The 27,081-nt window shown below is 35.6% G+C and overlaps 1 protein-coding gene across 1 annotated transcript in view; it reads left to right on the forward strand.

The window, feature by feature from the left end:
- Positions 1-1,073: 1,073 nt before the first annotated feature.
- Positions 1,074-27,081, forward strand: part of CCDC73 (coiled-coil domain containing 73) — a 127,540-nt gene continuing 101,532 nt past the window's right edge. The window contains exon 1 of the mRNA XM_040495518.1: positions 1,074-1,217. Coding sequence (XP_040351452.1) covers positions 1,080-1,217 — 138 coding nt within the window. The 5' untranslated portion in view covers positions 1,074-1,079. The remainder of the gene's footprint in view (positions 1,218-27,081) is intronic.

The following is a 27,081-nucleotide window of genomic DNA, read 5'->3' on the forward strand; positions in this document are numbered from 1 at the left end:
AAAAATTAGATGAGATTGATTGATTCATTGATTTTTCAAAGTAATCTTTACACCCAACGTAGGGCTTGAACTCACAACCCTGAGACCGAGTCACATACCCTACTGACTGAGCCAGTGAGGCACCCCTGAACAAAATTCAATCTTAATAGGTTACGTGATGTAGGATTCCATTTTGTGTATAATGCTGTTGAAATAAACAATTATAGAAATAGAGAACAGAGTAGTGTAGTGGATATGGAAACAAGCTGCATGAGGGAGCTACTGTTGATGGTACAGTACTGTATTTTGATTGTGGTGGTAGCTACATGAAGCTATACATAAAATAAACTTGCACAGAATTATACACACGCCCACACACAAATGAGTGAATGTACAGGTGGAAGAATTTTATAAGTTCTGTGTATTGTACCAAAGTCAGATATACAGTTTTTATAGTGTACTATTAATATGCAAGATCTTAACATTGGAAGAGGCTGAGTGGTGTATGGACACCCTGTACATTTCTTTCCAACTACCTGTGAATTGATATTTATTATTATGAAAAGTTGAAAAGAGAAGTTTCTTGTAGCCTGACTCATACTGAGAAAGATATTTAAGTCTTGGCTTTTAGTAAAAGGCAGTTACTTCATTCTTTCTCTTTCAACTCTGTAGGGTTTAAAGATTGAAATACTATTAGTATTCATAGCATCCTTACAAAATGTGATATATCAAGGCAAAGTTAGGAAGCACATGGTCTGGCAGCTTTGGTATGAAGCAGTTACTGAAGGGTCACACCTTGTCTGCAATTTAGGAATCCAGCTTTTAAGATGTGGTGTTTAGGGGAAGAAAATTTAGTTTGTGCAGGTACTAAGGTAACATAAAAAGCCTCAGCCACAGAAACTGTGGATGCATCACAAAACACAAGTGGTGTCAAGATTAGAATAGTATTGATGACAAAACTGTTATTCAGTGCTAAACCTGAAGTATTATGGGATACAGGTGGTTATATCTTTATGGTAAATGTACTTTTGCTTGAAAAACCTAGATAAATAATTTTTTTCAGTTAAAACCTTTTTATATTACAGGAAGTAAATGTTAATATGGAGAATCATTTTAAGACTGATTCATCATCCTCTACCTTTGCTCTTCAAAGTTCTTCAGAGACCATGTTTTCTATTCAGCTATTAGATTTCAAAACAAGTTTGCTGGAAGCATTAGAAGAATTACGTATGAGAAGGGTAAGCTCATTTTTATAATGCTTTAAAATTTTTTTATTATTTATATTTTAGTTAATATACAGTACACTATTGGTTTCAGAAGTAGGATTGAGGTTCCTGGGTGGCTCAGTTGGTTAAGCATCTGACTCTTGATTTCTTCTTAGGTCATGATCTTACGGTTCTTTTTTTAAAGTTTACTTATTTATTTTGAGAGAGAGAGAGAGTGAGCACATGCACAATCATGGGAGGGACAGAGGGAGGGAGATAGAATCCCAAGCAGGCTCTGCACTCGCAGTGCAGAGCCCAGTGTGGGGTTCGAACTAATGAACTGTGAGATCATGACTTGAGCCAAAATCAAGTTTTGGACCCTTAACCAACTGAGCCACCCAGGCACCCCAAGATCTCACAATACAGCTCACGAAGATATTGGCAAAGGACATATCTGATAAAGGGTTAGTATCCAAAATTTATAAAGAACTTACCAAACTTAACACTTGAAAAACAGACAACCCTGTTAAGAAATGGGCAGAAGACATGAATAGATACTTTTCCAAAGAAGACATCAGATGTCTACCAGACACATGAAAAGATGTTCAACATTAGTCCTCATTAGGGAAATACAAATCAAAACCACGATGAGCTACGGCTGCACACCTGCCAGAATGGCTAAAATTAACAACACAAGAAACAACAGGTGCTGGCAAGGATGTGGAGAAAGGGGAACCCTCTTGCACTGCTGGTGGGAATGCAAACTTGTGAAGTCACTCTGGAGAACAGTATGGAGGTTCCTCAAAAAACTAAAAATAGAACTACTCTAGGATCCACCAATTGCACTAGTAGGTATTTACCCAAAGGGTACAGGAGTGCTGTTTCCAAGGGACACATGCATATCTGCATAAAATTGTAAAAGATGTTTGGTTTCAGCAGATATGTATTGTTAAAAGCATTACATTTCTGAGACTCTCTGTGTCTAAATTTGAAGCATATGTTGTTAACTCTCTGTAAGATAGATTGGAGTTGGTACAATTTTGGAGAGAAGAAAATAAATTATAAAATTGTTATAATCTAGGGATGAGGTCATTAGGATTTATATATAACTGTGAAGATAGAACAGGAGAGACAGGAAGGAGAATCAATAGAATTTGGTGATTTCTTGAAAATGAGCTGTGAGAAAAGATCTGAAACAACATTTTTATTATGTGAACTTTGTTCTAGGATTTAAAAATATTGCAATTTGTTATATTAAGAAAATTTAATTACCATGATCATCCTATATAAAAGCTATTTATTATCTGTATAACAAAAGCCTATTTAATAAAGAAGAAATCCTGCTTAAAAAGGGTGTGTTGGATAAGCATTAAAAAGTGATTTTTGTAAAAGTAGCTTAAAGTGGTATCTTTTCTAAGTTAAAGCAACTCTAGGTAACAATTTAAAACCTCATATTCATGTTTTACTATGTTCTAAGCATTATATTTGGTCTGTTTCTATTTCCATTTAAAAAAAAATAAACTTCCCTTAAAAATCTTTTGAAAATTTCAGGGTAGCAATAGAAATGGTTTTTTTAATAGCTAAATGCAGAACTAAATACTACTTAAAAAAATGTTTTATTTATTTTTGAGAGAGAGGGTGGGGGGAGGGTCAGAGATGGGGACAGAGGATCCAAAGCAGGCTCCATGCTGATAGCAGTGAGCCTGATGTGGGACTCAAACTCAGGAACCATGACAGCATGGAGCCTGATGTGGGGCTCTAACTCAGGAACCATTAAGATCATGACCTGAGCCAAAGTTGATGCTGAACCAACTGAGCCACCTAGGCACCCCAGTAAATACGACTTTTAATAACATTCTTTATTGAAAGAACTTTATTTGTAAGAAGGGGAAAAATTCCTCCTTTTTATTGGAAGAAGATACATGTTGATTTAGTATGGTGGCAACACTTTATCCCTATTGCTGGATTTTAACTTTTCCCTCATATTTTATTAGGAAAATTTCAAAAATACATAAATGGTGAAAGAATTGCATAGTAAACACCCATATACCCACCATGGTAGGTAGAATAATGGTATCCCACTGATGTCCACATCCTAATCCTGAGAACCTTTGAATATGTGACCTTACATGGCAAAAGGGATTTTGCAGATGTGATAAAATTATGAATTTTGAGATGGAGGGATTGCGCTAGATTATTCAGGTGGGCCCAATGTCTTCACAAAGGTTTAGAATAAGAAGCAGGATAATCAATATCAGAGAAAAAGATGTGATGACAGAAGTAGGGGCACGGTCAGAAAGAGATTTGAAGGTGTTATGCTGCTGCCTTGGAAGATGGCAGAAGGAAGCCATGAGTCAAGGAATGCAGGTGGAAGCTGGAAGAGGCAAGGAATTTTTCTGTGGAGACTTCAGAAGCTCTGCAGTCCAGACAATATCTTGATTTTAGTTAAGAACATATCAGACTTCTGATTTCCCAAACTGTAATAGAATAAATATGTGCTGTTTTAAGCCAAAAAATATGCTGTAGTTTGTTACAGCAGTAATGGGAATCTAATACACTCACTGCCCAGATTCTACTCTTGGTCTCATATATATTCTTCTATCATTGGTCTCATTTTTTTGATGCATTTCCATGCAAGTTTGAAATAAGTATTCTTTAGTTTGTATATCATTAACTGAAGTTCAGCATTTATGTATTTTTCTTTTAATATAAGGTGTATATACAGTTGACCTTGAACATGGGTTTGAACTGCACAAGTACACTTATATGCAGTTTTTTTTCAATAAATACAGTACAATGCTGTAAACATATTTGTCTTATAAATTTCTTATCATTTTTTTCTCTAGCTAACTATTGGAAGGATACAGTATATAACACATGTTACAAACAAAATATGTGTTAATAAAGTGTTTATGTTATTGGTAAGGCTTTTGGTCAGTAGTAGACTATCAGTAGTCGTTTTGGGGTAGTGGAAAGTTATATGTAGATTTTCAACTGTGCTGGGGTTGGTGCCCCTAACCTTCATGTTCAAAGGTAAACTGTGCAATGAAGTGTATAGTTCTTAACTGCACCATTTCATGAGTTTTAACAAATGTCATCTGATTCTTTGTCAAGATATAGAACATTACTAACTCCCCCAGAAAGTTGCTTCATGTTCTTTGTCACTTATTCCTCATCCTTATCCATCCAGAGTCAACTGTTGTTCCAGTTTTTTCCACCATGGATTAGTTTATCTTTGTTCCAGAAATTAATGTAAAAGGAATCATTATAATGTATGTTCTTATGTATAAGGCTTATTTATGCAGTATAACATTTTATTTATTTTATTTTTATTCACAGTATAATATTTTAACGATGAATTTGTGTTGTACATATCAGTAGATTTTCCTTTTTATAGCAGAATACTATTCCGTTGTATAAATGTAATACAGTTGGTCCATCTGTTGGTTACTTAGGTGGTTATTAGTTGTTGGCTATTATGAATAAAGCTATGGGAATATTTTTGTACAAGATGTTGGGAGGCATGTATGACATACTAAGCAAGAGATCTTATTTGGGAACTATTTATGGGATGTTGATTACCTCACATGCCCTTTCTGCTCTCTTCAGTCTTCATTGAAAAATTTTAATATTTCCCCATGGTAGTCTGAAGAAATATTTTTGTTTAGCATTTTAAAAAGAAAGCAAAAAATATGCAATTAAAGGTAATAATTGTATTTAATTTGTAAAGCTAAAAAAGGGAGAACTAAAATACTGAACTACAATTTTTAATGCGCTTGGATGGAATTGATTGTTAGGTCCTTGTATTGTTTAGGAAATAAGACATTGACCAGCTGTAGACTTTGTTTAGTTATGTAGGCATATTAAAGTTTTCAGGATAATCAGCAAATCAATAGAAATAGGGTTTGTATCATCCCAAATAGTAGAAAGAAATGTATCATCCCAAATAGTAGAAAGAAAATATGTAATCATAAATTATCTTCAATTTGATATTGCAAATAGCTGTAAAGAAAGAATAATTTTAGGTTTTAGCTGTCTCTGAAGCTTTATCCTGGTAAAAATGTTGATGCTGTCTTCTGTGTATTCCAGAAACTGGCCCAGCTAATCTACATTTTTCTAATTAGTTTTAATACTGACAGGTCTGTTAATAGTAAACTCAAGGCTTTCTTTTCTCTTTCCTTTCTCCCTCAAATGTCTTTATTTTGCCGTGGATTTGTAGATTGCCATTTATGTTCTGTCAGTATTTTATTTATTGAATTCTTTTGTTGTAGTTGAGAAAGTTGATGTTCATTTAATTGCCCCTCTGTTTCTTTCTATTTGCTCATTAGAGCTTCTTTTCCCCTTTATTTGGCTCCAGTTTTAATGAGTCTAGGTGAGAATTTATTTACATTTTGTGAGACTCATTTTGGTGCCTGAATCTTAGGAAAATTTTCACCCATGATCTTTTTGAGTACTGCGTCTCCCCTATCTTCTGTTGTCTTCTTCTGGAACTCCCATTAGATAGCATACTGGACCACATCATTTTATCTTTTATGATTCTTAACTCTTTTATGTTTTTTATCTATTTGCCTCTCTATTGCATTCTGTGTAATTCATTTTGTTGTTTCCTAATTATCTCTTCAGATGTTTTTACTTGCTAGCTAATTGCTTAGAGTTTTAAATTTCAATAACTATATTTTTCATTTCTGTGGTTCCTTCAAAGAATCTGCTATGGGAGCCTGGGTGTTCAGTTGGTTGAACGTCTGACGTCTGCTTAGGTCATGGTCTCATGGCTTGTGGGCTTGAGCTCTATGTCAGGTTCTGTGCTGATAGCTCAGAGCCTAGAGCCTGCTTCAGATTCTGTGTCTCCATCTCTCTCTGCCCCTACCCCCACTCTCAAAAATAAACAAACATTAAAAAAAAAAAAAAAGAATCTGCTATGGTCTGAATATTTGTGTCCTCCCAAATTCAAATGTTGAAACCTAATGTCCAGTATGAGGGTATTAGGAGGTAGGGTCTTTGTGAGGTGATTAAGTCAGGAGGGATAGAGCCTTCATAAATGGGGCTAGTGCCCTAACAGAGTTCCCTAGCCCTTTATACAATGTGAGGTTATGAACGGGGGAGCACCTCTCATCAGAAACAGAACCTGATCATGTGGGCACCCGGATCTCAGACTTCTAGGTTCCAGTACTGTGAGAAGTAAATTTCTGTTTTTTATAAGCCACCCAGTCTGTGGTATTTTGTTTTAGCAGATTGAACAGATAAAGATAGCATCTAAAAATTTAAAGTAATGTCAATCAAAACCCAGTGGGATGTTTTTCAGAATTTGACAGGATGATTCTAAAGTTATATACATAAGAAAAATGTATGTAGATCATTGCCTTGTACACCTTAAGCTGATACATCATTATATGTCAGTTATATCTCAATGAAACTGGAAAAATAAAAAAGTGTGAGTATATTGGGGCGCCTGGGTGGCGCAGTCGGTTGAGCCTCCGACTTCAGCCAGGTCACGATCTTGCGGTCCGTGAGTTCGAGCCCCACGTCGGGCTCTGGGCTGATGGCTCAGAGCCTGGAGCCTGTTTCTGATTCTGTGTCTCCCTCTCTCTCTGCCCCTCGCCCATTCATGCTCTGTCTCTCTCTGTCCCAAAAATAAATAAACGTTGAAAAAAAAAAAGTGTGAGTATAGACAAGAACCTTTTCAAAAGATAAGAATGAAGTGCTAATTGCTTTATTAGATATTTAAAACTTGCTCTACTATAATAATTAAAAATGTGATGCTGTTGTAGGAATAAGTAAATCAGTTAAAGAATAAATCAAGTGGGAGAAAAGAAGGATAGTCAGTCAATAAATGACATTTGGATAATTCGTAATACTTCACATGCAAAAATAACTTTTGGAGAAAAAGTAAAATGCCAAGAAAAGTATATGTATGCTAGAAAATATAAGATATAAATTTTGTAGTCTAAGGAATAGAGATTAGCTTACCTGAAAGAAAAAATGGCTAGATATGATGACATACAAATTATTAGCTTCTATGGGATAAAATCTGCCATAAACAAAGTTTAAAAACCAGTGGTTGAGAGAAGATATTAGCATCATGCAAAATTGAAGAAAGGATCAATATCTTACTTACAAACATACAAATCAAAAATACCACAATAGAAAAATAAAAAGTAAAAACATAAATAATCATAAAATATACAAAAATATGCTTAACTTTACTATTAATAAAATAAATGCAAATTATTGAAAATACATAAAAAAGATGAACAATCCCCAGTGTTGGCAAGATTTTTTAGGAGTATTATTCTATCCTTTCTTTACTGATATGAATTAGTACATATGATAAATAGAAATTGACTTCTCTCTAAATTTAAAATGTAGAATTTCCTGATTGTTAAGTATGAAGAATTTATACTTTTATCTAGGATAATATCTTGTTTGGGCTTAATTGGGTAAAGATTTTTTACAATAATATCCTATAGTGTTTTAATGGGAAAAATTATAAACAGTATAAATGTCTACTAACAGAGGGTAAATAAGTGATACTATTACATTAGTGACTTTCAATAAATGATATTTCTTGGTATTCATACCCTTGAGTAGATTACTCCCATATTATCTTAGTCCTGGTCATGTGACTTGCTTTGGCAAACGATACATTCATAAGCATGAAACAAACCAGAGGCTCGATGAGTACATTAGAGCTTGTTCTCTTGGAAGATACCCTTTTGGAAGTCAGTTGCCATGCCGTAAAGTCAGAACAGATTATTTAATGATGGAAGGTACATGAGGAGAGACACTGGAGTGGGAGAACATTATGATCATTGCAGCCCCAGCCAAGCTACCAAGTAAATGCCTCTGCATGAGTAACCTGATCCATATTACGTGAAGCGGAAGAACTGTCTGAGCTCAATGTATAGAATTGTGAGGCTTAATAAATTGTTATTTAAAAATTTTTTTAAGTTTATGCATTTATTTTGAGATATAGAGAGAGAATGAGTGAGCAGGGGAGGGGCAGAGAGGGAGGGAGAAAGAATCCCAAGCAGGCTCTGTACCATGAGCACGGAGCCCGATGTAGGGCTCGAACTCACAAACTGCAAGATGATGACCTGAGCCAGAACCAAGAGTCAGATGCTTAACTGACTGAGCCACCCAGGCACCCCAATAAATTGTTATTTTAAATCACTAAGTTTTAGGGTTTGATATGCAGAATTAGTGACTGAATCATATATGTAGAATATTATGTAGCTCTTAAAAAGAGTAAGGTAGGTACATATGCACTAACATGGGAGATGTAGATGGTACATGGTAGTGTAGGACCATAAAAATGACCCTGCAAGCAAAAATTTTTTTCTTAAAAAAAAAATTAAAATTTGTGATTTTTCTGTGACTTAAAAATATTTTTGGAAACATTATATACTCTCTTCTATTATAAATAAAGAAAAATGAAAAAAATATTTAGTATACTATAATTTAAAACATTAGATACATTGAGGATTAAAGTGTTTTATTTCTTTGTGAAAAACTGATCATGATAACTTGGACAGTGCTTACCTTATTGTTGTGTCACTCACAATATGGAGTTAGCATTATTTCTCTGCCTTTGCAAATTATAATACTCCTGTTCAGGTTTGGATCAGCTTCCCATCTTTTACCTTTGCATTTTCAACATTGTCACATATCTTTGAGAACTCCTTCAATGTGCTATTTTTGCTGGCATTACTAATTCTGGGACATCTTCATCCTTTTTATCACACTCAGTTTCCTTCCACAGTCACTTTTCATTTATGTTGATATGTCTATCTTTGTTCCTCTGGCTTCGTTTCTAGGGTCTCTCAAATGGCAGTAGTGTTAACATTATTATGGTCAGCTATTCTCCTCCTCCTCCTCCTCCTCCTCCTCCTCCTCCTCCTCCTCCAATTCCTCCTTCTCCTCCCCCTCCTTTTATAGCAATCTGATTTTTATTCCAGTATTTAGAATGTATAATATATATATTTGAATGGATATGCAATGATGTATGAAATAATTTTATTAAAAAAAGCTTTCCAGAGGAACATATTTAAACTTAAGAAAAATTCCACAAATGGTTGACACATATTCTACATTTAAATTTGAATATTTTTTCACATGAAATAATTACAGCTAATCATTCAGTAAAACATAAAAAGCACAAAAATGGAATTCAGCTCAGGTATCTATCAGATAGTCTTTCTCAATAAGACTGAAGTCAAAGTAAAAATAGAAAGGTATATGATCGTATTGAATTTTGTGTCTACCAAAAGGAAAGGAGCACAAAAATAGTATTGCAAACTGGCCAATTGACCATAGAGATTTTCTAAAGGTACATATATAGTACCATAAAATTTCACCTTTCCATGGAGGAATAAAAGATAAATAAAATGTTAATTTTTAAAAATGTTTTAAACTGCTTTTTTTTGGAGAATATTACTGGGTTGACAAATCTAATTTTATTTTGAAAAATTAGCAAGAAATGAACATTCACAACCCAAATGAAAAGTATTAAGAATAAACTATATGAAACCAAAGTAGTCTTACATAACCAAAGGTTAATAATTAATATATAAGATATCACTGCAGTCAGAATTAACTTATGTGTATTTTCATGTTTCTCTTTCAGAGTATTCTCTTCTATTGAAAGTATTAAGTGTGAATTTTACAGTATGTTTTAAAAATTTAAAACATACCATATTATATTTTTGCTCAAATTATAATAAAACTTACAGGACAATATGAATCACATTCCTTTATTAGATATGTAACTATATTATAATTATTGTAAGTTTATTAATATATCCCATTGATGGACTGACAATGTAGCTATTCTGTAACTCCATTTATATTTTATTTGAATTTTACTTCCAATGTTATTCTCTTTTTTCTTTTTCTGCACTTCCGTTTTTTTGGCTAATTCCCTTTTTGGATTATCTGTTTTTATAAAATGTTATGTGGATTTATCACTAGGAGACAAGAAAGGAAAACACCTTACATGCTTTACTGTCTTGGCATAGACTGAATAACAGACACACGTGACTAGTCATTGACAGACTGTGAGATAAGTGACATGATTGATCACGGATCATGATCTGTTATTTAGAAGCAGTTTGTGGATTGAAGAGTTAGCAGTGAAGTTTGTGCAATTACTCACAGTCTTGTTCAACTGAAATTTGAACCATGTTGCTGGGGAACTGGTGGTGTTTGACCAAATAAGGCAACTGAAATTTGTGTGTATTGGAATTTTGAGGGCTGCTTGTATATCATTAAGTGAAAAATGCAAGTTGTTTTTTAAAAATAAAAGTAAATGTATAGTCACAGAAAGCAGTTCTGGAAGGATATATATTTAACCATTAACTATGTTATTTCAGAAGAGTAAAAGTTCTTTATAGTGTTCTTGTACCCATTGTGTAATTTGAGGCTGTTTTACAGTAAAAGATATAACATCATAGGGGTGCCTGGGTGGCTCAGTTGGTTAACCCGACTTCAGCTCGGGTCATGATCTCATGGTATGTGAGTTCAAATCCCACGTCAGGCTCTCTGCTGATAGCTCAGAGCCTGGAGCCTGCTTCAGGTTCTGTGTCTCCCTCTCTGTCTACTTCTCCTCCACTCACACACTCTCCCTCTCTCTCAAAAATAAATAAACATTAAAAAAAATTTTTTTTTATCAGGGCGCCTGGGTAGCTCAGTCAGTTGAGCATCTGACTTCGGTTCAAGTCATGATTTCATAGTTTGTGAGCCCCATGTCGGGCTCTGTGCTGACAGCTCAGAGCCTGGAGTCTGCTTCGGATTCTGTGTCCCTCTCTCACTGTGCCCCTCTCTCACTCATGCTCTCTCTCTCTCTCTCTCTCAAGAATAAATAAAACATTAAAAATTTTTTAAATAAATAAAAAAATAAAATTTTTTATCATTATATAAAGTATTTGCCATGCCATGAGATACTATGTTATCTGTTAACACCAATATAAAAACCAGACAATAAAAAACAATATGTGATTTGGATATTAGAATGTAAATAGAAAATGGGCATTTTAAATAGAAAAGGAAATTTATATTATAATTAATACATTGAAGAAATTAGAATTGAGAAAAAAAGGTAAGAGATGGAGAATTTTATCTGAGGCTTGAAATCTTAAAAATAATCAAATGGGGGGCTCCTGGGTGGCGCAGTCGGTTGAGCTTCTGACTTCAGCCAGGTCACGATCTCGCGGTCTGTGAGTTCGAGCCCCGCGTCGGGCTCTGGGCTGATGGCTCAGAGCCTGGAGCCTGTTTCCGATTCTGTGTCTCCCTCTCTCTCTGCCCCTCCCCTGCTCATGCTCTGTCTCTCTCTGTCCCAAAAATAAATAAATGTTAAAAAAATAATAATAATTAAAAAAAATAATCAAATGGAAATTGTCTAAGTAAAATATACAGTACTCCAAATTAAGAACCCCATAGATTTAACAGCTCCTTAGACACAGCAGAAGAGAAGATTAGAGAACTGGATGATAGTAGATAATAGTAAAATGCCACCTGCAGATTTAGAAAACTCTGTAAAACCCAAGTGTGATGAATTCAAAGGAAATCACTCCCAGATGTATCATAGGACTACTGAAAAACCAAACGGAAAATCTTAAAGGCAGCCCAAAGTGGTAAAATATCCATTAGTTTCAAAGGCATAGTAATACAATTGGTAGTGGACTTCTCAATAAAAATCATTCTGCCCAAAAGACAAATGAGAATTTAAAGTGCTAAAAGAATAACTAACAACGTAGAATTCTATTCATCCAAAATATCTTCACAATGAAAGTGTGAATCTTAAGTGAATTACATTTTAAATGATTTTTTTTCTAAGTGGAAGAAGCCAGATTCAAGAATCTGTTGTATTATCCAGTGCATTTATATGACATTCTGGAAGAGACAAAACTATAGGGATGAAAACAAATCAGTGGTTACCAGGTGTTGATAGGGATTGACTATAAATGGAATGCATAAGAGAATTTTTGGGACTGATAGACCATTCTGTATGGTAAAGTGGTGGTGGAAACATTACTCCACACATCTGTCAAGACCTGTAAAACTAACACCACAAACAGTGATACTATACAGTATGCATAAATACTGTACAGTATGCAAAAATTCAGTCAGGATTCAGAAGAATTCCAAGATGGAATGCAGACTGTGAAAATATACGTAACTGTTTCACTAACATATGGCATCACTTCAGGGAAAGAAATGGGTGAGAAAAGAAGTTGACTTAAGTAACTTTGAGAAACTGTATTTTGACTAGATACTACAAGGATAAAACCAAAAAGGTACATAAACACTGTCTCTAGTTGGTAAATTTGTTTCTTGTGGGAGTAAGACTGAAACTACAGGTATGCTAGGGTTGAACAAATTAGCAAACTGTAATGAGGGCTAGGTAGAATGTTTTTCTATGTTGAAGGAAGAAGTTACACATAAGCAAGAGGAGAGGCTAGAATGAGCTCTGTGGTGCTAGATTAGAGTTGGAGGTCTCACTATGAACTTATGATTTCATTGTATGCAGATAGAAACATACAGAATTATAGACATACATATGTACATGGGTTAGTATATTCTGCTGGAAAGGCCTAAAAATAGTGACAACTCATTATCAGCAACTATATATAGTGCCCGGATCTTGGTTCTAAGTATCATTATCTAATAAAAGCAACCAGGACTTCTTGGAGAAATGGTTATTCTAGGGTTGGGCATCTTGTAGTGCTGCAAAGTATGAAATAACATGTCAGAAGGATACGGAGGCCAGCCTGGAAGAGCTCCCCATGGACAAAGCTGGAACAATTTGGGCAATGAAATAAGAATAGTATTGGATTATAACCCAAAGAATAAACTAAATATCCATTATTTCCTACTAATAGAAATAAATGATTGAAATAAATGGGGGAGACAATAAATCTTCTTTACGGGAGATTACAATTAACGTAGGAGAAGGGAGAGAAATAGAAAATTGCCTTTAGAACATTACAGTAATAGCGGCACCTGGTGGCTTAGTCGGTTAAGCATCCGACTTCAGCTCACAGTTCCTGAATTCAAGCCCCACGTGGAGATCACTGCTGTTAGCACAAAGCCATCTTTGGATCCTCTGTCCCCCTCTCTTTCTGCCCCTCCCTCTCTTTCTCTGTCTCTCTCTCAAAAGTAAGTAAAGAATAAAAAAATAAGAAAAAGAACATTACAGTAATAATTGCTGCAGGCAGGATCCACTGAAGAAGGCTAAAATTAGTGGATGAAACTTATAGGTGAAACAGAATAGTTGTATAGTCACACAATATCTTCCCCAAATGATTTGGTAAGTTAACTGTTTTTTTCCCCCAAGGTTTTATTTATTTTTTAGAGAGAGAGAGAAAGAGAAAAGGAGGGGCAGAGAGAGAGGGGGGCAGAGGATCCAAAGCGGGCTTTGTGCTGACAGCAGCCTTCTCCATGCAGGGCTTGAACTCAGGAACTGTGAGATCATGACCTGAGCTGAACGCTCAACCAATTGAGCCACCCAGGTGCCCCTACTGTTTTTTTTTCCTTTTTTTTAATTGAAGTATAATTAACATACAATGTTATATTGGTTTCAGGTATACAACATACTGATTCAACAGTCTTGTATGTTACTCATTGCTCACCACAATCAAGTGTTGTCCCCATCTGTCATCATACTATGTTATTACGATATTGTTGACTATCTTCCTCATGCTATACTTTTCATCTTCATGACTTATTTTATACCTGGAAGTTTAATACATCTTAATTCCCTTTATCTATTTCATCTATCCCTCCACCCACTTCCCCTGTGGAAAACACCAGTTTGTTCTCTGTATTTAAGAGTCTATTTGTTTATTTCTTTGTTCATTTGTTTTGTTTTTTAGATTCCACATATAACTGAAATTCTATGGTACTTGTCTTTTGGTATCTGAATTACTTCACTTAGCATAATACCCTCAAACCCATTCACGCGGTCCCAAATGATCTCATTCTTTTTTTTATGGCTGAGTAGTAGTCTATTGTATGTTCATATCACATCTTTTTTTAATTTTTTATTTATTTTTTTAATTTACATCTAAGCATATAATGCAACAAAGATTTCAGGAGTCGATTCCTTAATTCCCTTTACCCGTTTAGCCCATCCACCCTCCCACAACCCCTCCAGTAACCCTCTGTTCTCCATATTTAAGAGTCTCTTATGTTTTGTCCCCCTCCATGTTTTTATATTATTTTTGCTTCCCTTCCCTTATGTTCATCTGTTTTGTGTCTTAAAGTCCTCATATGAGTGAAGTCATATGATATCTTTCTCTGACTAATTTTGCTTAGTATAATACCCTCTAGTTCCATCCATGTAGTTGTAAATGGCAAGATTTCATTCTTTTTGATTGCCGAGTAATACTCCATTATATATATATATATATATATATATATATATATATATACACACACACACACACACACACACACACACACACACACACACGCACACACACACACACACACCCCACATCTTCTTTATCCATTCATCCGTTCATCCATCGATGGACATTTGGGCTCTTTCCATACTTTGGCTATTGTTGATAGTGCTGCTGTAAACACATGGTGCATGTGCCCCTTTGAAACAGCATACCTGTATCCCTTGGATAAATACCTACTAGTGCAATTGCTGGGTTGTAAGGTAGTTCTATTTTTAATTTTTTGAGGAACCTCCATACTGTTTTCCAGAGTGGCTGTACCAGTTTGCAAAAGTGCAAAAGTGTTTCTCTTTCTCTGCATACTGGACAACATCTGTTGTTGCCTGAGTTGTTAATGTTAGCCATTCTGACCACGTGAGGTGGTATCTCATTGTGGTTTTGATTTGTGTTTCCCTGATGAAGAGTGATGTGCATTTTTTCATGTGTTGGTTGGCCATCTGGATGTCTTCTTTGGAGAAGTGTCTGTTCATGTCTTTTGCCCATTTCTTCATTGGATGATTTGTTTTTTGGGTGTTGAGTTTGGTAAGTTCTTTATAGATTTTGGATACTAACCCTTTATCTGACATGTCATTTGCAAATAACTTTTCCCATTCTCTTGGTTGCCTTTTAGTTTTGCTGATTGTTTCCTTCGCTGTGCAGAACTTTTTATTCTGATGAGGTCCCAATAGTTCACTTTTGCTTTTGTTTCCCTTACCTCCGGAGATGTGTTGAGTAATAAGTTGCTGGTGTCTTTATTTATTTTTTAACATATTTTTTTACATCTTCTTTATCTTCCTATTAGTGGACACTTGGGTTGCTTCTATATCTTGGCTATTGTAAATATAGTGGTGCATCTGTCTTTTTGAATTAGTGTTTTTTTTTTTTTTTTCCTTTGGGTAAGTACCCAGTAATAGAATTACTAGATCTTATGGTATTTCTATTTTTAATTTCTTGAGGAATTTCCATACTGTTTACCATAGTGGCTGCACCAATTTACATTCCCACCAACAGTCCACAAGGGTTCCTTTTTCTCCACATCCTCACCAGTACTTGTTATTTCTTGTCTTTTTGATCCTAGGCATTCTGACAAGTGTAGGGTGATGTCTCATTGTGGTTTTGGATTGTGTTTCTCTGATGATTAGTGATGTTGAGCAGCTTTTCATGTATCTGTTGATCATTTGCATGTCTTCTTTGGAAAAATGACTATTCAGGTCCTCTGCCATTTTTTAGTTGAGTTATTTGTGTTCTTTTTGGCTTTGGGTTATATACATTCTTTTAAAATAAATCTATAAATATATGGATTATATATGTAATTAATGTTACACTAGTTTCAGGTGTATAACAGTGATTTGACAAGTTTACTTTATGCTTTGCTCACTACATGTGTAGCTACTATCTGTCACTATACAACATAAGTTCTTTATATCTTTTGAATATTAACCACTTATTAGATATATTATTTGCAGATATCATCTCTCATTCAGTAGGTTGCCTTTTAATATTGTTGATTTTCCTTTACTATGCAGAAGCGTATTATTGTAGTGCAGTCTCAATAGTTTAGTTTGCCTTTTTCCCTTATCTGAGGAGACATATCTAGAAAGATGTTGCTAAGACTTATATCAAAGAGATTATTGCCTATGTTTTCTTCTAAGAGTTTTCTGGTTTCATATCTCACATTTAGGTCTTCAATCCACTTTGGGTTTATTTTTGTGTATGGTGTTAGAAAGTGGTCCAGTTTCATTCTTTTGTGTATAGTTGTCCAGTTTTCCCAGCACTATTTGCTGGAGAGACTGTCTTTTCTCCATTGTATATTCTTGCCTCTTTTGTTGTAGGAATCAAGAGTCAGGCACTCAACCGACTGAGCCACCCAGGTGCCCCCAGATATTTTCTTATAATTGATTTCTAGTTTCATAATATTATGCTCGGAAAGGATGCTTGATATGATTTCAGTCTTTTTTAAATTATTGAGACTTGTGGCATAATGTGTGACTCCCCTGCTACAGTCTTTGTTTTAAAGTCTATTTTGTCTGAGGGGCGCCTGGGTGGCTCAGTTGGTTGAGCATCCGACTTTGGCCCAGGTCATGATCCCACGCTTTGTGGGTTCAAGTCCCACATCAGGCTCTGCTGACAGCTCAGAGCCTGGAGCCTGCTTCAGATTCTGTGTCTCCCTCACTGTCTGCCCCTCCCCCACTCTGTCTTTCTGTGTCCCAAAAATAAACATTAAAAAAAGTCTATTTTTTCTGATACAGGTGTTGCTACACTGACCCTTTTTCCCCCTCCATTTGCATGTACTATGCTTTTTCAGCCCTTCACTGTTGGTCTGTATGTATCTTTAGGTCTGAAGTGACTCTCTTTTAGGCAGCATATAAATGGGTCTTGTTTTTTAATCTGTTCGGTCACCTCTACATCTTTTGACTGCCTCATTTAGTCCAGTTACATTTAACATAATTACTGAGACTTGTGTATATATTGCTATTTTGGTCATTGTTTTCTGGTTGTTTTTTATAGTTCTTTGTTCCTTTCTTTTTCTTTTGCTCTCTTCCCATGTCATTTGATGGCTTTCTTTAGTGTTTTACTTGGATTACTTTCTTTTTGTGTGTGTGTGTGTGTGTGTGTATCTATTATAATTATAGATTTTTGATTTGTGGTTGCCATTAAGTTCATATATAACATCTTATGTGTATAGCAGTTTATAGTAAGTTGATGGTCACTTAAGTTTGAACACACTCTAAAAGTACTAAATTTTACTTCCTCCTCCACATTTTATGTATGTCATATTTTACGTCTTTTTATTCTTTGTATCCCTTTGATTTTTGTAGATATAATTGATTTTACTACTTTTGTGTTTTAACCTTCATACTAGTTTTATACATGATTAATCCTACTACCTTATTATACGTTTGAAAATTTTTTCTTTTGTAATTTTCTTCTAAACTATGACCTTTCTTTCCCCACTCTTAAGTATTTCTTAAACATTTCTTAGAAGGCTGGTTTCTCCTTCTATTCTGAATGACAATCTTGATGGGTAGAGAAATCTTGCTTGGAGGTTTTTTTCCTTTCAGCATTTTGAATATATCATGCCACTTCCTTCTGGCCTGCTAAGTTTCTGCTAAAAAATCATTTGATAGCCTTGTGGGGTTTCTCTTTTATATATCTATTTTCTTTTCTCTTGCTGCTTTTAAAATTCTTTATTATTATCTTTTGCCATTTTAATTATTAACATATCTCTGTATTGACCTCTTTGGGTTAATCTTGTTAGAATCTGTCTGTAATTCCTGGATGTGGATGTCTGTTTCCTTCCCCAGTTCAGGAAGTTTTCAGCTATTATTTCTTCTCCTCATTCTCTCTCTTCTCTTTCTGGGATCCCTATAATGCAGATGTTCTTACACTTGATAATGTTGTGAGTTCTCTTAATCTATTCTCATTTTTTTATTTTTTCTTTTTGCTCTTCAGCCTGGTTGCTTTTTATTACCTTGTCTTCAGATTGCTGATTCTTTATTTTGCATCCTCTAATCGGTTGTTGATTCCCTGTAGTGTATTTTTTTAAATTTCAGCTATTGAATTCTTCCTCTCTGATTCTTTTTATATTTTCTCTTTATTAAAGTTCTCAGTGAGTTTATCCACTCTTTTCTCAAGTCTAGTAATGTCTTTAAGACCATTACTTTGAATTCTTTATCAGGGATATTGCTTATCTCAATTTCATTTAGCTCTTTTGCTGTCATTTTGTCCTATTCTTTCATTTGGGATATACTCTTCTGTTTCCTCATTTTGTCTAACTCTCTGTATTTGTTTCTGTGTATTAGGGGGTTCAGATACATCCCCAGGTCTTGAATTTAGTGGCCTTGTATAGAAAAGGTCCTGTGGTACCCTCTAGCACAATGCCCACTGTTCACCAGAACAGTCATTCCTAGGGTGTTTCCTATGTGGGCTACATTTGCCCTACTGTTGTGGCTGAGTTGCATTTGTCTTTAGTCCAGTTGGCTGTAGTGACCCGTTTTGCTCACTGTGAGTACACTGGGTAGGTTCGGTGTCTGCCCTGTTTTTCATTTTTTGTTTTTTTGTTTTTTAAGTAATTTCTATTCCCATTGTGGAGCTCAAACTCAAGACGTTGAGATCAAGAGTCAGATGCTGTACCGAGTGAACCAGCCAGGTGCTCCTGGTCCCTACACTATTGAGGGACATGTCTGAGGCTGTCCCAGGCTTGTAGGGGTGGCAGGGGCAGCAGTCAGGCTAGTTGTTGGCAATTAGTCTCTTTGCCACAGCTGTGGGCACTCAGAATGGCAGGACTTTCTCCCTGCACAGCCAGCTAAAAGGCTTAGCTGCTATAACTACAGATACAAAGGTGTGTGTAGTTGTCTTCCCATCTCTCCAGGGCAGGAGTCACTTTGGAGTGGTGCAAGTCCCTGCCAGGGCTGCTTTCAGGGTGTGGCAGGTCAGGAGCTGCTTTGGAGGGATGTTTCTTGAGTAGGGTGAGTTGGATTGGGTGAGTCCTGGGGGGGGGGGGGCATTCTAGCAAGATAGGTGGAGAGTGATAGTGCTGGTTTTCAAAAGTGACTGGCTATCTAGACTGAGGGAGGGAAAGGGAAATAGTGCCCATGAGCATTTTTGTTCTTGTAGAAGCTCCTGAAGATCTCTGTCACTCAGTGTACATCCTGAGATTAGTATATAAATCTTCACTTATACACCATGTGCTTTTTATGCTACTTCTGTGCTGTGTCTTGGGCAAGTTATTCATTACACTGGCTCTTTAAGGGTAGACACTCAGTTTCCTATTGCCCTCTGGCTTTTTTGGAGGTAAGCCTGCTGATTTTAAAGTACCCAGAGTTAAGCCCCACTGATTTTAAAAGGTTCTGTAGTTAAGCACCTGCCTTGTTTTCAAAGCCAGGTGTTATGGGGACTCATCTTCCCAGTGCAGGTCCGCAGTGCTTGGGGTGCCTGGTATGAGGTCTGATCCTCTTGCTTCTCCATGCCTGTAGTGTCCCTTCCATTTGTGGTTAGTCTTGCTGAGGGTTTGTTCCCATCTTTGTCTCCACCTCTTCTACTTTTTTTTTTTTTTCAACGTTTATTTATTTTTGGGACAGAGAGAGACAGAGCATGAACGGGGGAGGGGCAGAGAGAGAGGGAGACACAGAATCGGAAACAGGCTCCAGGCTCTGAGCCATCAGCCCAGAGCCCGACGCGGGGCTCGAACTCACGGGCCGCGAGATCGTGACCTGGCTGAAGTCGGACGCTTAACCGACTGCGCCACCCAGGCGCCCCTCTTCTACTTTTTAATGTGGCTTCTTTCTGTGATTAGCTGTGGAAGGTCTCTTCTGCCAGTCTTCAGGTTGTTATCAGAGTTAGTTGGTCAGATGTAGTTGTTATCATTGTGTGGGTTGGGATGAAATGAGCTCAGGATCCTCCAACCTCACCATCTTCCTGATCTAATCCCTAGTGTGGTGGTTTTATACTTGTTCACAAATTGTTTGATAATTGTCCTTCAAGGAAGTGTAGTTTAATTTTCCCTGTTTTGCTTGCACTAAGTTCTAATGACTAGATGATACAAAGGGAAAATAAGTTACTGTGCAGAAACCTGACAGATACCACCTTAACTAAGTGATTAAAGTTAATGTCTTTAGAAATAATTCATGTGGTGTCAACAATTTGTGTGAATATCAGATATTCATGATATGATATGATGAGAAGGAAACTTTACCTCTATACTATTCTTCCCCCCAAATGTATTCTAATAATGAGAAAAATATCAGACAAACCCCATGTGTGGGACATTCTACAAGGTATCTCAATAATACTTGTCAAAAGTGTCAAAGTCTTTTTTCTTTTTTCTCTGTTTTTTATTTATTTTTGGGACAGAGAGAGACAGAGCATGAACGGGGGAGGGGCAGAGAGAGAGGGAGACACAGAATCGGAAACAGGCTCCAGGCTCCGAGCCATCAGCCCAGAGCCTGACGCGGGGCTCGAACTCACGGACCGCGAGATCGTGACCTGGCTGAAGTCGGACGCTTAACCGACTGCGCCACCCAGGCGCCCCAAAAGTGTCAAAGTCTTAAAAAAAAAAAAAAAAGGAACTGAGAAATTATCATAGACAAGAAAAGCTTAAGGAGACATGATGACTAAATGCAACATAGTGTCCCATATTGTCCTGGAACAATTGGTGGAAAAATGAATAAACTCTGGTGAAATCTGAATAAACTCTGTAGTCTAATTAATGGTATTGTAACAATGTTATTTTCTTACCTTTACTTATGTAAGATTTTAATGTTATGGAAGCAGGGTAAAGGGTATATATAAACTCTACTTTCTTTATAAGTCTTCTGTAAATCTAAAATTATTTCAAAATAAAAATTTTGTAAAAAAAATTCAGACTTTGAAACACTGAAAGTCAAGAAATACTGTAGTACAAATTAAGTATTCTTTTTTTATTTTAAAGAGATATTAAGCATGTAAGACTGTATTTGGTCATTATTTAACATTTACTATGAATTTACTGTGCCAGGTTTTAGAGATTATAAAACCTTATAAGCAAGGAGTGCACAATATACTATATGGAGAGTATGGATAAGGACATGGCTAACTTTACTAGGTGGGTAATGAGAAAAGCGTCATGGAAGGAGTAACATGTAGAGATTATGAATGAGTAGGAATTTGGGGTCAGTCTTTCTAAGGGTCTATCAGTTGTGTTAGTCTTTTGAAGGAATTAAATTTTGGCATTGCTGATTTTCTCTATTGCATATTTGTCTTTTATTAATATTTGCTCTTTCCTTATCTAATTTCTTTCTTTTTTTTTTTTTTTAGAGAGCGAGAGCAAGTGGGGGAGAGGGGTGGGAGGGAGAGAGAGGGAATGAATGAATGAATGAATGAATGAATGAATCTTAAGCAGTCTTCACATTCAGCATGGAGCCCAATGTGGGACTTGATCCCATGACCCTGGGATTACGACCTGAACTGAAGAGTTGGGCGCTCAACCTACTAAGCCACTCAGGCTTAGTGGCTCTAATTTGGTGTCTGTAGACATTAGGTATCTCTAATTTGCTATTCTTTTTGTTTTGAACTTTTGGAGATGGATATTTAGTTAATTAATTTAAACATTTTTTCTTTAACATAAAGCACTTAAGGCTAAAATCTTCTCTCTTGGCATATGGCTTTAGTTAAATCCCACATATTTTTATATATTTTATGTTCATTATCACTCAGTTCAAATTATTTTCTTATTTCCATTGTAATTTCTTCTTTGACTCATGATTTATTTAGAAATATACTACTTCTTTTACAAATATTTTCTTTTTTGTTAACTTTAAACAATTGATTCAAGCATAATTTTGTTATACCAGATAATATGTTCTTTATGTAATCTCAGTCACTTAATATTTGTGGAGTTTTGCTTTCTAGCCAAGCATATAATCAATTTTGGTAAATATGCCAGCATAAATGAACTTGAAAACAACACATACTCTTTTTTTCTTTCATGCAGTGTTCTGTGAATATGAATTTGGGCAACTTTGTCAATCTTGTTCAAATCTCCTATGTCATTATTGAGTGTTTTGTCTATATTTTTCTTTTTCCTTTTCTGTCCATGTTTCAGTCTTTTTTTTTTTTTTAAATGTTATTTTTGAGAGAGACACAGTATGAGCGTGGGAGGGGCAGAGAGAGAGACACACACACACAGAATCCGAAGCAGGCTCCAGGCTCTGAGCTGTCAGCACAGAGCCTGATGCAGGGCTCAAACTCATGAACCACAAGATCACGACCTGAGCTGAAGTTGGACGCTTAACTGACTGAGCCACCCAGGTACCCTCAGTCTGGTTATTTTCTTCTGTCAATTTACTAATCTCTTCAGTTTATTTAATCTACTGATAAAGTCCGTTTATTGAGTTCTTAATTGCACTTGTATTTTTCAATTCTGAAATTTCTATTTGGTTTTTCTTTTATAATTTTCATTCCTGTGCTGAAAGTAATTTTGTCATATAATTTATTTAGCATATTAGTTTTATATATTTTAAAGTTGTGTGTACTCCAATATCTGGACCTCTTACAGATCCATTTCTATTATGTCTTTCTTTTCTCTTGGTCATTTAGCTTACCTCCTGGGATGTAGGGTAAATTTTGATTGAATGACCTCATTTGTACATGAAATATTGCAAAGAAAATTTGAGGCTTTGGATGATGTCATCTTCATCTAGAGAGTTTCATTTTTGCTTTTGGAAATTAGGATGGCCCAGATCATTTTACCCATCAGAGACTGAGCTTATTGGAAGTTGTTTCCTTGTGAGGGATAGTTTATTTCTATCTTCTGTTCTAAGAGTGTAGTTCCTTGGGCTTCCAAGTAAAATCATAGGGTATTTTCCAGAATCACTCCTTCTTGGTGGGTCCTGAACACTAAGTCAGTCAGTCCCCATAAGACTGCTGGTGAATCTTCCTCAATTTCTCAACCTCTAGTGATCTAATAAGTGGTGGTTGTCAGGGTCATCTTTCTGTACTTTCTTCTCTCTATGATCTTAGAGGTGTATTCTTAATGATTAGCCTTTTTTTCAGGATCATGAAATTATAGAATTTTAGAGGTGGAAGTGACTTGAGATAGCTTCTAGTCCAACCTAAAACCCAGAGCTTTTAAGAGACTAGTACTCTGACCTCTCTACTCCTTGTCTAAAGCTCTTTCTTTAATATATATAATAAATTAACTGGAGTGAATAATGCAGTGAACATAAAATTAGGCCATACCATAAAGGGTTAGATAGTAAAGTTTCTTTATTTTTTTAAGTTTATTTATTTATTTTGAGAAAGAGAAAGAGTGCCATGGGTGGGGGGCAGAAAGAGAGGGAGAATCCCAAGCAGAGATGCAGGGTTCGAACTCACAAAACTCTGTGTTCGTGACCTAAGCCAAAATCAAGAGTGGGACGCTTAACTGACTGAGCCTCCCAGGTGCCACAGTAAAGTTTCTTTAAAGAAGCAAAATACAATAGATAATAAAATAAAGTCAAAGAAAGAGACTTTCTTACTCCACTGAACTGTATTTAAGTACCTAACTATACTGTAATTAACAAAATTACTCATTTTTTTTACATATGGATCTAAATTGGTGATGATATTTTTTAAAAGTTCGAATGTTTTAAATTAATGATCTTTTTTTTAAGTTTATTTATTTTGGGGGTGGGGAGCAGAGAGAGAGAGAGGGAGAAAATCCCAAGCAGGCTTTATGTGGGGCTTGATCCCACAAACCATGAGATTATGACCTGAGCCAAAACCAAGAGTCAGACACTTAACTTACTTAGCCACCCAGGTGCCCATAAAATAATGATCTTTAAATAAATAATCTGAGTCAACAGATAAATTTATATTGAATCCATAATGTATGTTTTTTAGAAGTTAGACAACAATTCTTGTGATTCTCTTACCAGATTATAGAGATGAATCTATAGCAGAGGGGTCACAAATTCAGCTTCCTTTAGATAGTTGATATGTGATACCAATAGGGCAGGAATTGTGTTGAAGTAGAGAAGCTCTGTCTTCAGTTTAACCTATATTTGTCGTTCAGCTCCCAAAATGTGTTGCCATATAGAAAAATGGGCTCTGTACTATCATTTCTTCTAATTATTGAAGAGAAACTAGAAATCTAGACTTTAATATGAAATCTATTAGATTCTAAAAATAGGAAGTGAGTTGAAAGTTTTTAAACAAAATTATTTCTTTTTAAAAATGTATTTATTTTGAGAGAGAAAGAGAGAGAGAGTAGGGGAGGGGCAGAGAGAGAGGGGGAGAGAGAATCCCAAACAGGCTCTGCCTTATCAGTGTGGAGCCCAGTGTGGGGCTCCAACTCATGAACCATGAGATCTGACCTGAGCCAAAATCAAGAGCCAGATGCTTAGCCAACTGAGCCACTCAAGTGCCCCAGAACAAAATATATTTCTCAGCCAAATCATCTATACAATGAGGATAAACAGATCTCTATCTAGAACTTTTAAAATATGCATTCATTTGATAACCTTTGAAAAACCTCTACTCAGTCTTGCCCTAAGAGAATTTAAAATTTAATCATCATGACATACCATGCAAATTAATTACTATAGTCTTACATAGTATATATTATGTATGTAATAGAATTTTGAAGAAAGTATGGGAGTTGAGAGAAAGCACACATTAAATATATTAAATATCTGAACAGAAGGAAAGCTTAGAAGTTTAAATTAGCAATAAATAAAAGGCAGTGGAAATTTGGGTTTTCTAAAATAGCAATGATTTGCTAAGGAAATTGTAAAGGAAAACTGGGTATAATTAATGGCATAGTGTGTGGTAAATAACATTAAGTAGCATTTTAGTGCCCCATAAAATTAGTTATGTTGTGAATAGAATCATACCTGTTTGTAATTATAATGATTTGTAGAATATATATCTCTACACCAGGAAAACTGATAAAATGGGTGTTATCTACAATACTGAAAGGTAACATTATAATACACTTTTACTCTATTAGGATTCTAACTTAACTTCATGATTTATAATTAAAAAGTATCTTTTTATTGGAACTTTTCATTTGTATCTTTCATTCTTTAAGCAGCTCTCAAAAGTTATTAATAAAAATTCTTACTGTCAATGAGAAAAATGTATTAAATTTGGTAAGAAAATCCCATCTGTAACTTCAATAAAGTATCCAAGAATATAGAACCTTAAAAGTGTTTATTTTTTATTATCTGCCTTAGGACTACAAGGATTTAAGTGTTTTTATAAAAACAATAAAAGAGGAGTAATTTGATGGTTTATTTACTCTTTATAACCTTTAGAAAGTGTCATGCTTTTTTTAAAGTGCTTGCTTCAGGCTGTAGTTTTACAAGATGTGCTCTGTATTGGTCAGGCCTCTTCAATTCTTGACCCTGAACAGATTTAGGGACATAGTACATACAGCAGGCACATGTCCAAGCAGCCCAAACTGGGTACTTTTATTCTCGTTTTCAGACTCATAATCCACCTCCTACGAAATTGCCCTGTTCAGTTTCTCATGTTGTTTAATAAAATACTAATCTCTCTTTGATTAGCTACAAAGTATTCGAGATAAATATCACTAATAGGCATGGAATAGCTTAAAAGTTCATATTTTACAAAATTTCTTTCCTAATCAGAATTTAAGCTACTGTTTTCATGTTATTCAACTTAGTCTATTACAAAGATTTCTATTACAAAGAAAGAGAAAATATTTAATATGAGAATATTTGTAGGAATTCTTAAATTTTTTTGCTTTTCCATTCAACAAATATCTCTGGTTGTTATTTTGAAATGTTCTACCAAATCAATAATGTTTTACCAAATAAAATAGGTAATATGGGGGTACCTGGGTGGCTCAGTTAAGCCACCTGACTCTTGTTTCAGCTCAGGTCATGATCTCACAGTTTGTGAGTTTGAGCCCTGTGTTGGGCTCTGCACTGCTGGTGTGGAGCCTGCTTGGGATTCTCTCTCTCTCTCTCTCTCTCTCTCTCTCTCTCTCTCTCTCTCTTTCCCTCTCTCTCTCTTTCCCTCCCTCCCTCCCTCCGTCCCTCTCCCTCTGCCTCTCCCTCTCCCTCTCCCCTCTGCCCTTCCTGCTTGTGTGTTCTCTCTCTCAAAATAAATAAACTTAAAAATAAAATACGTAATATGATCTTGAGTGTTTGCTAACTTCTGTGTGACGTGAAGATTAAATTCTGCTGTCCAACAGTACCCACAGTCTCTTAAAGGTAATAAAGTGGTATGTTTAAGAGACTCTGGAGACAAATCATATAGGTTCAAATACTGACTCTGATGTTTACCTGCTATGTGAATTTAGGCAAATAACTTATTCTCTTGCTAACCCAGTTTCCTCTTCTATAAAATGGTGATAATAAGAGTACTTACTTCAGAAAATTATAACTAAGATTAAGTTAATTAATATATAAAAAGTGCTTAGAACAATATCTAAATTGTAAACAGTAAGATGACAGAACCCATTTAGCCACTAAGAAGTGTATAACCAGGCCCACATGAAGAAAGCAGTATCGTGCACATTTTCAATCCAGCTGCTTTGGGAAGATACACATGTAATAGGAACCCCATCTCCAAACAAATGTATATATACTTATTTTATTTTTCAGTATGTTCTGACCATAGATAACATATTTTGCAGGAGCTTCTATTTTCTCATCACTTTGTTTATTGCACTGCATACCCTATTGGTATATATTCCCTTGCTTATTCCATGTTGGAAGAACTGTGATTGTGTCTTAGGGTCCACCTTTCACCAATGTGAGTCAGGGAGATCCTGACTGATCTTAACTACACATAAAGGTCCAGTGTATTCCCCTTGCCAATGACTGGTTTAGGAGTGGGCATGTGACCAGGTTATGGCCAATGAGATATTAGAAGATGTGTTGAAAGTTTCTGGGAAAAGTTTATTTTTATTTTTTTTTAATGTTTATTTTTGAGAGACAGAGCACTAGTGGTGTAGGAGCAAAGAGAGA

This window comes from Herpailurus yagouaroundi, unplaced genomic scaffold, assembly GCF_014898765.1.
Source record: "Herpailurus yagouaroundi ecotype Mexico unplaced genomic scaffold, PumYag 187, whole genome shotgun sequence".
NCBI classification, from domain to species: domain Eukaryota; kingdom Metazoa; phylum Chordata; class Mammalia; order Carnivora; family Felidae; genus Herpailurus; species Herpailurus yagouaroundi.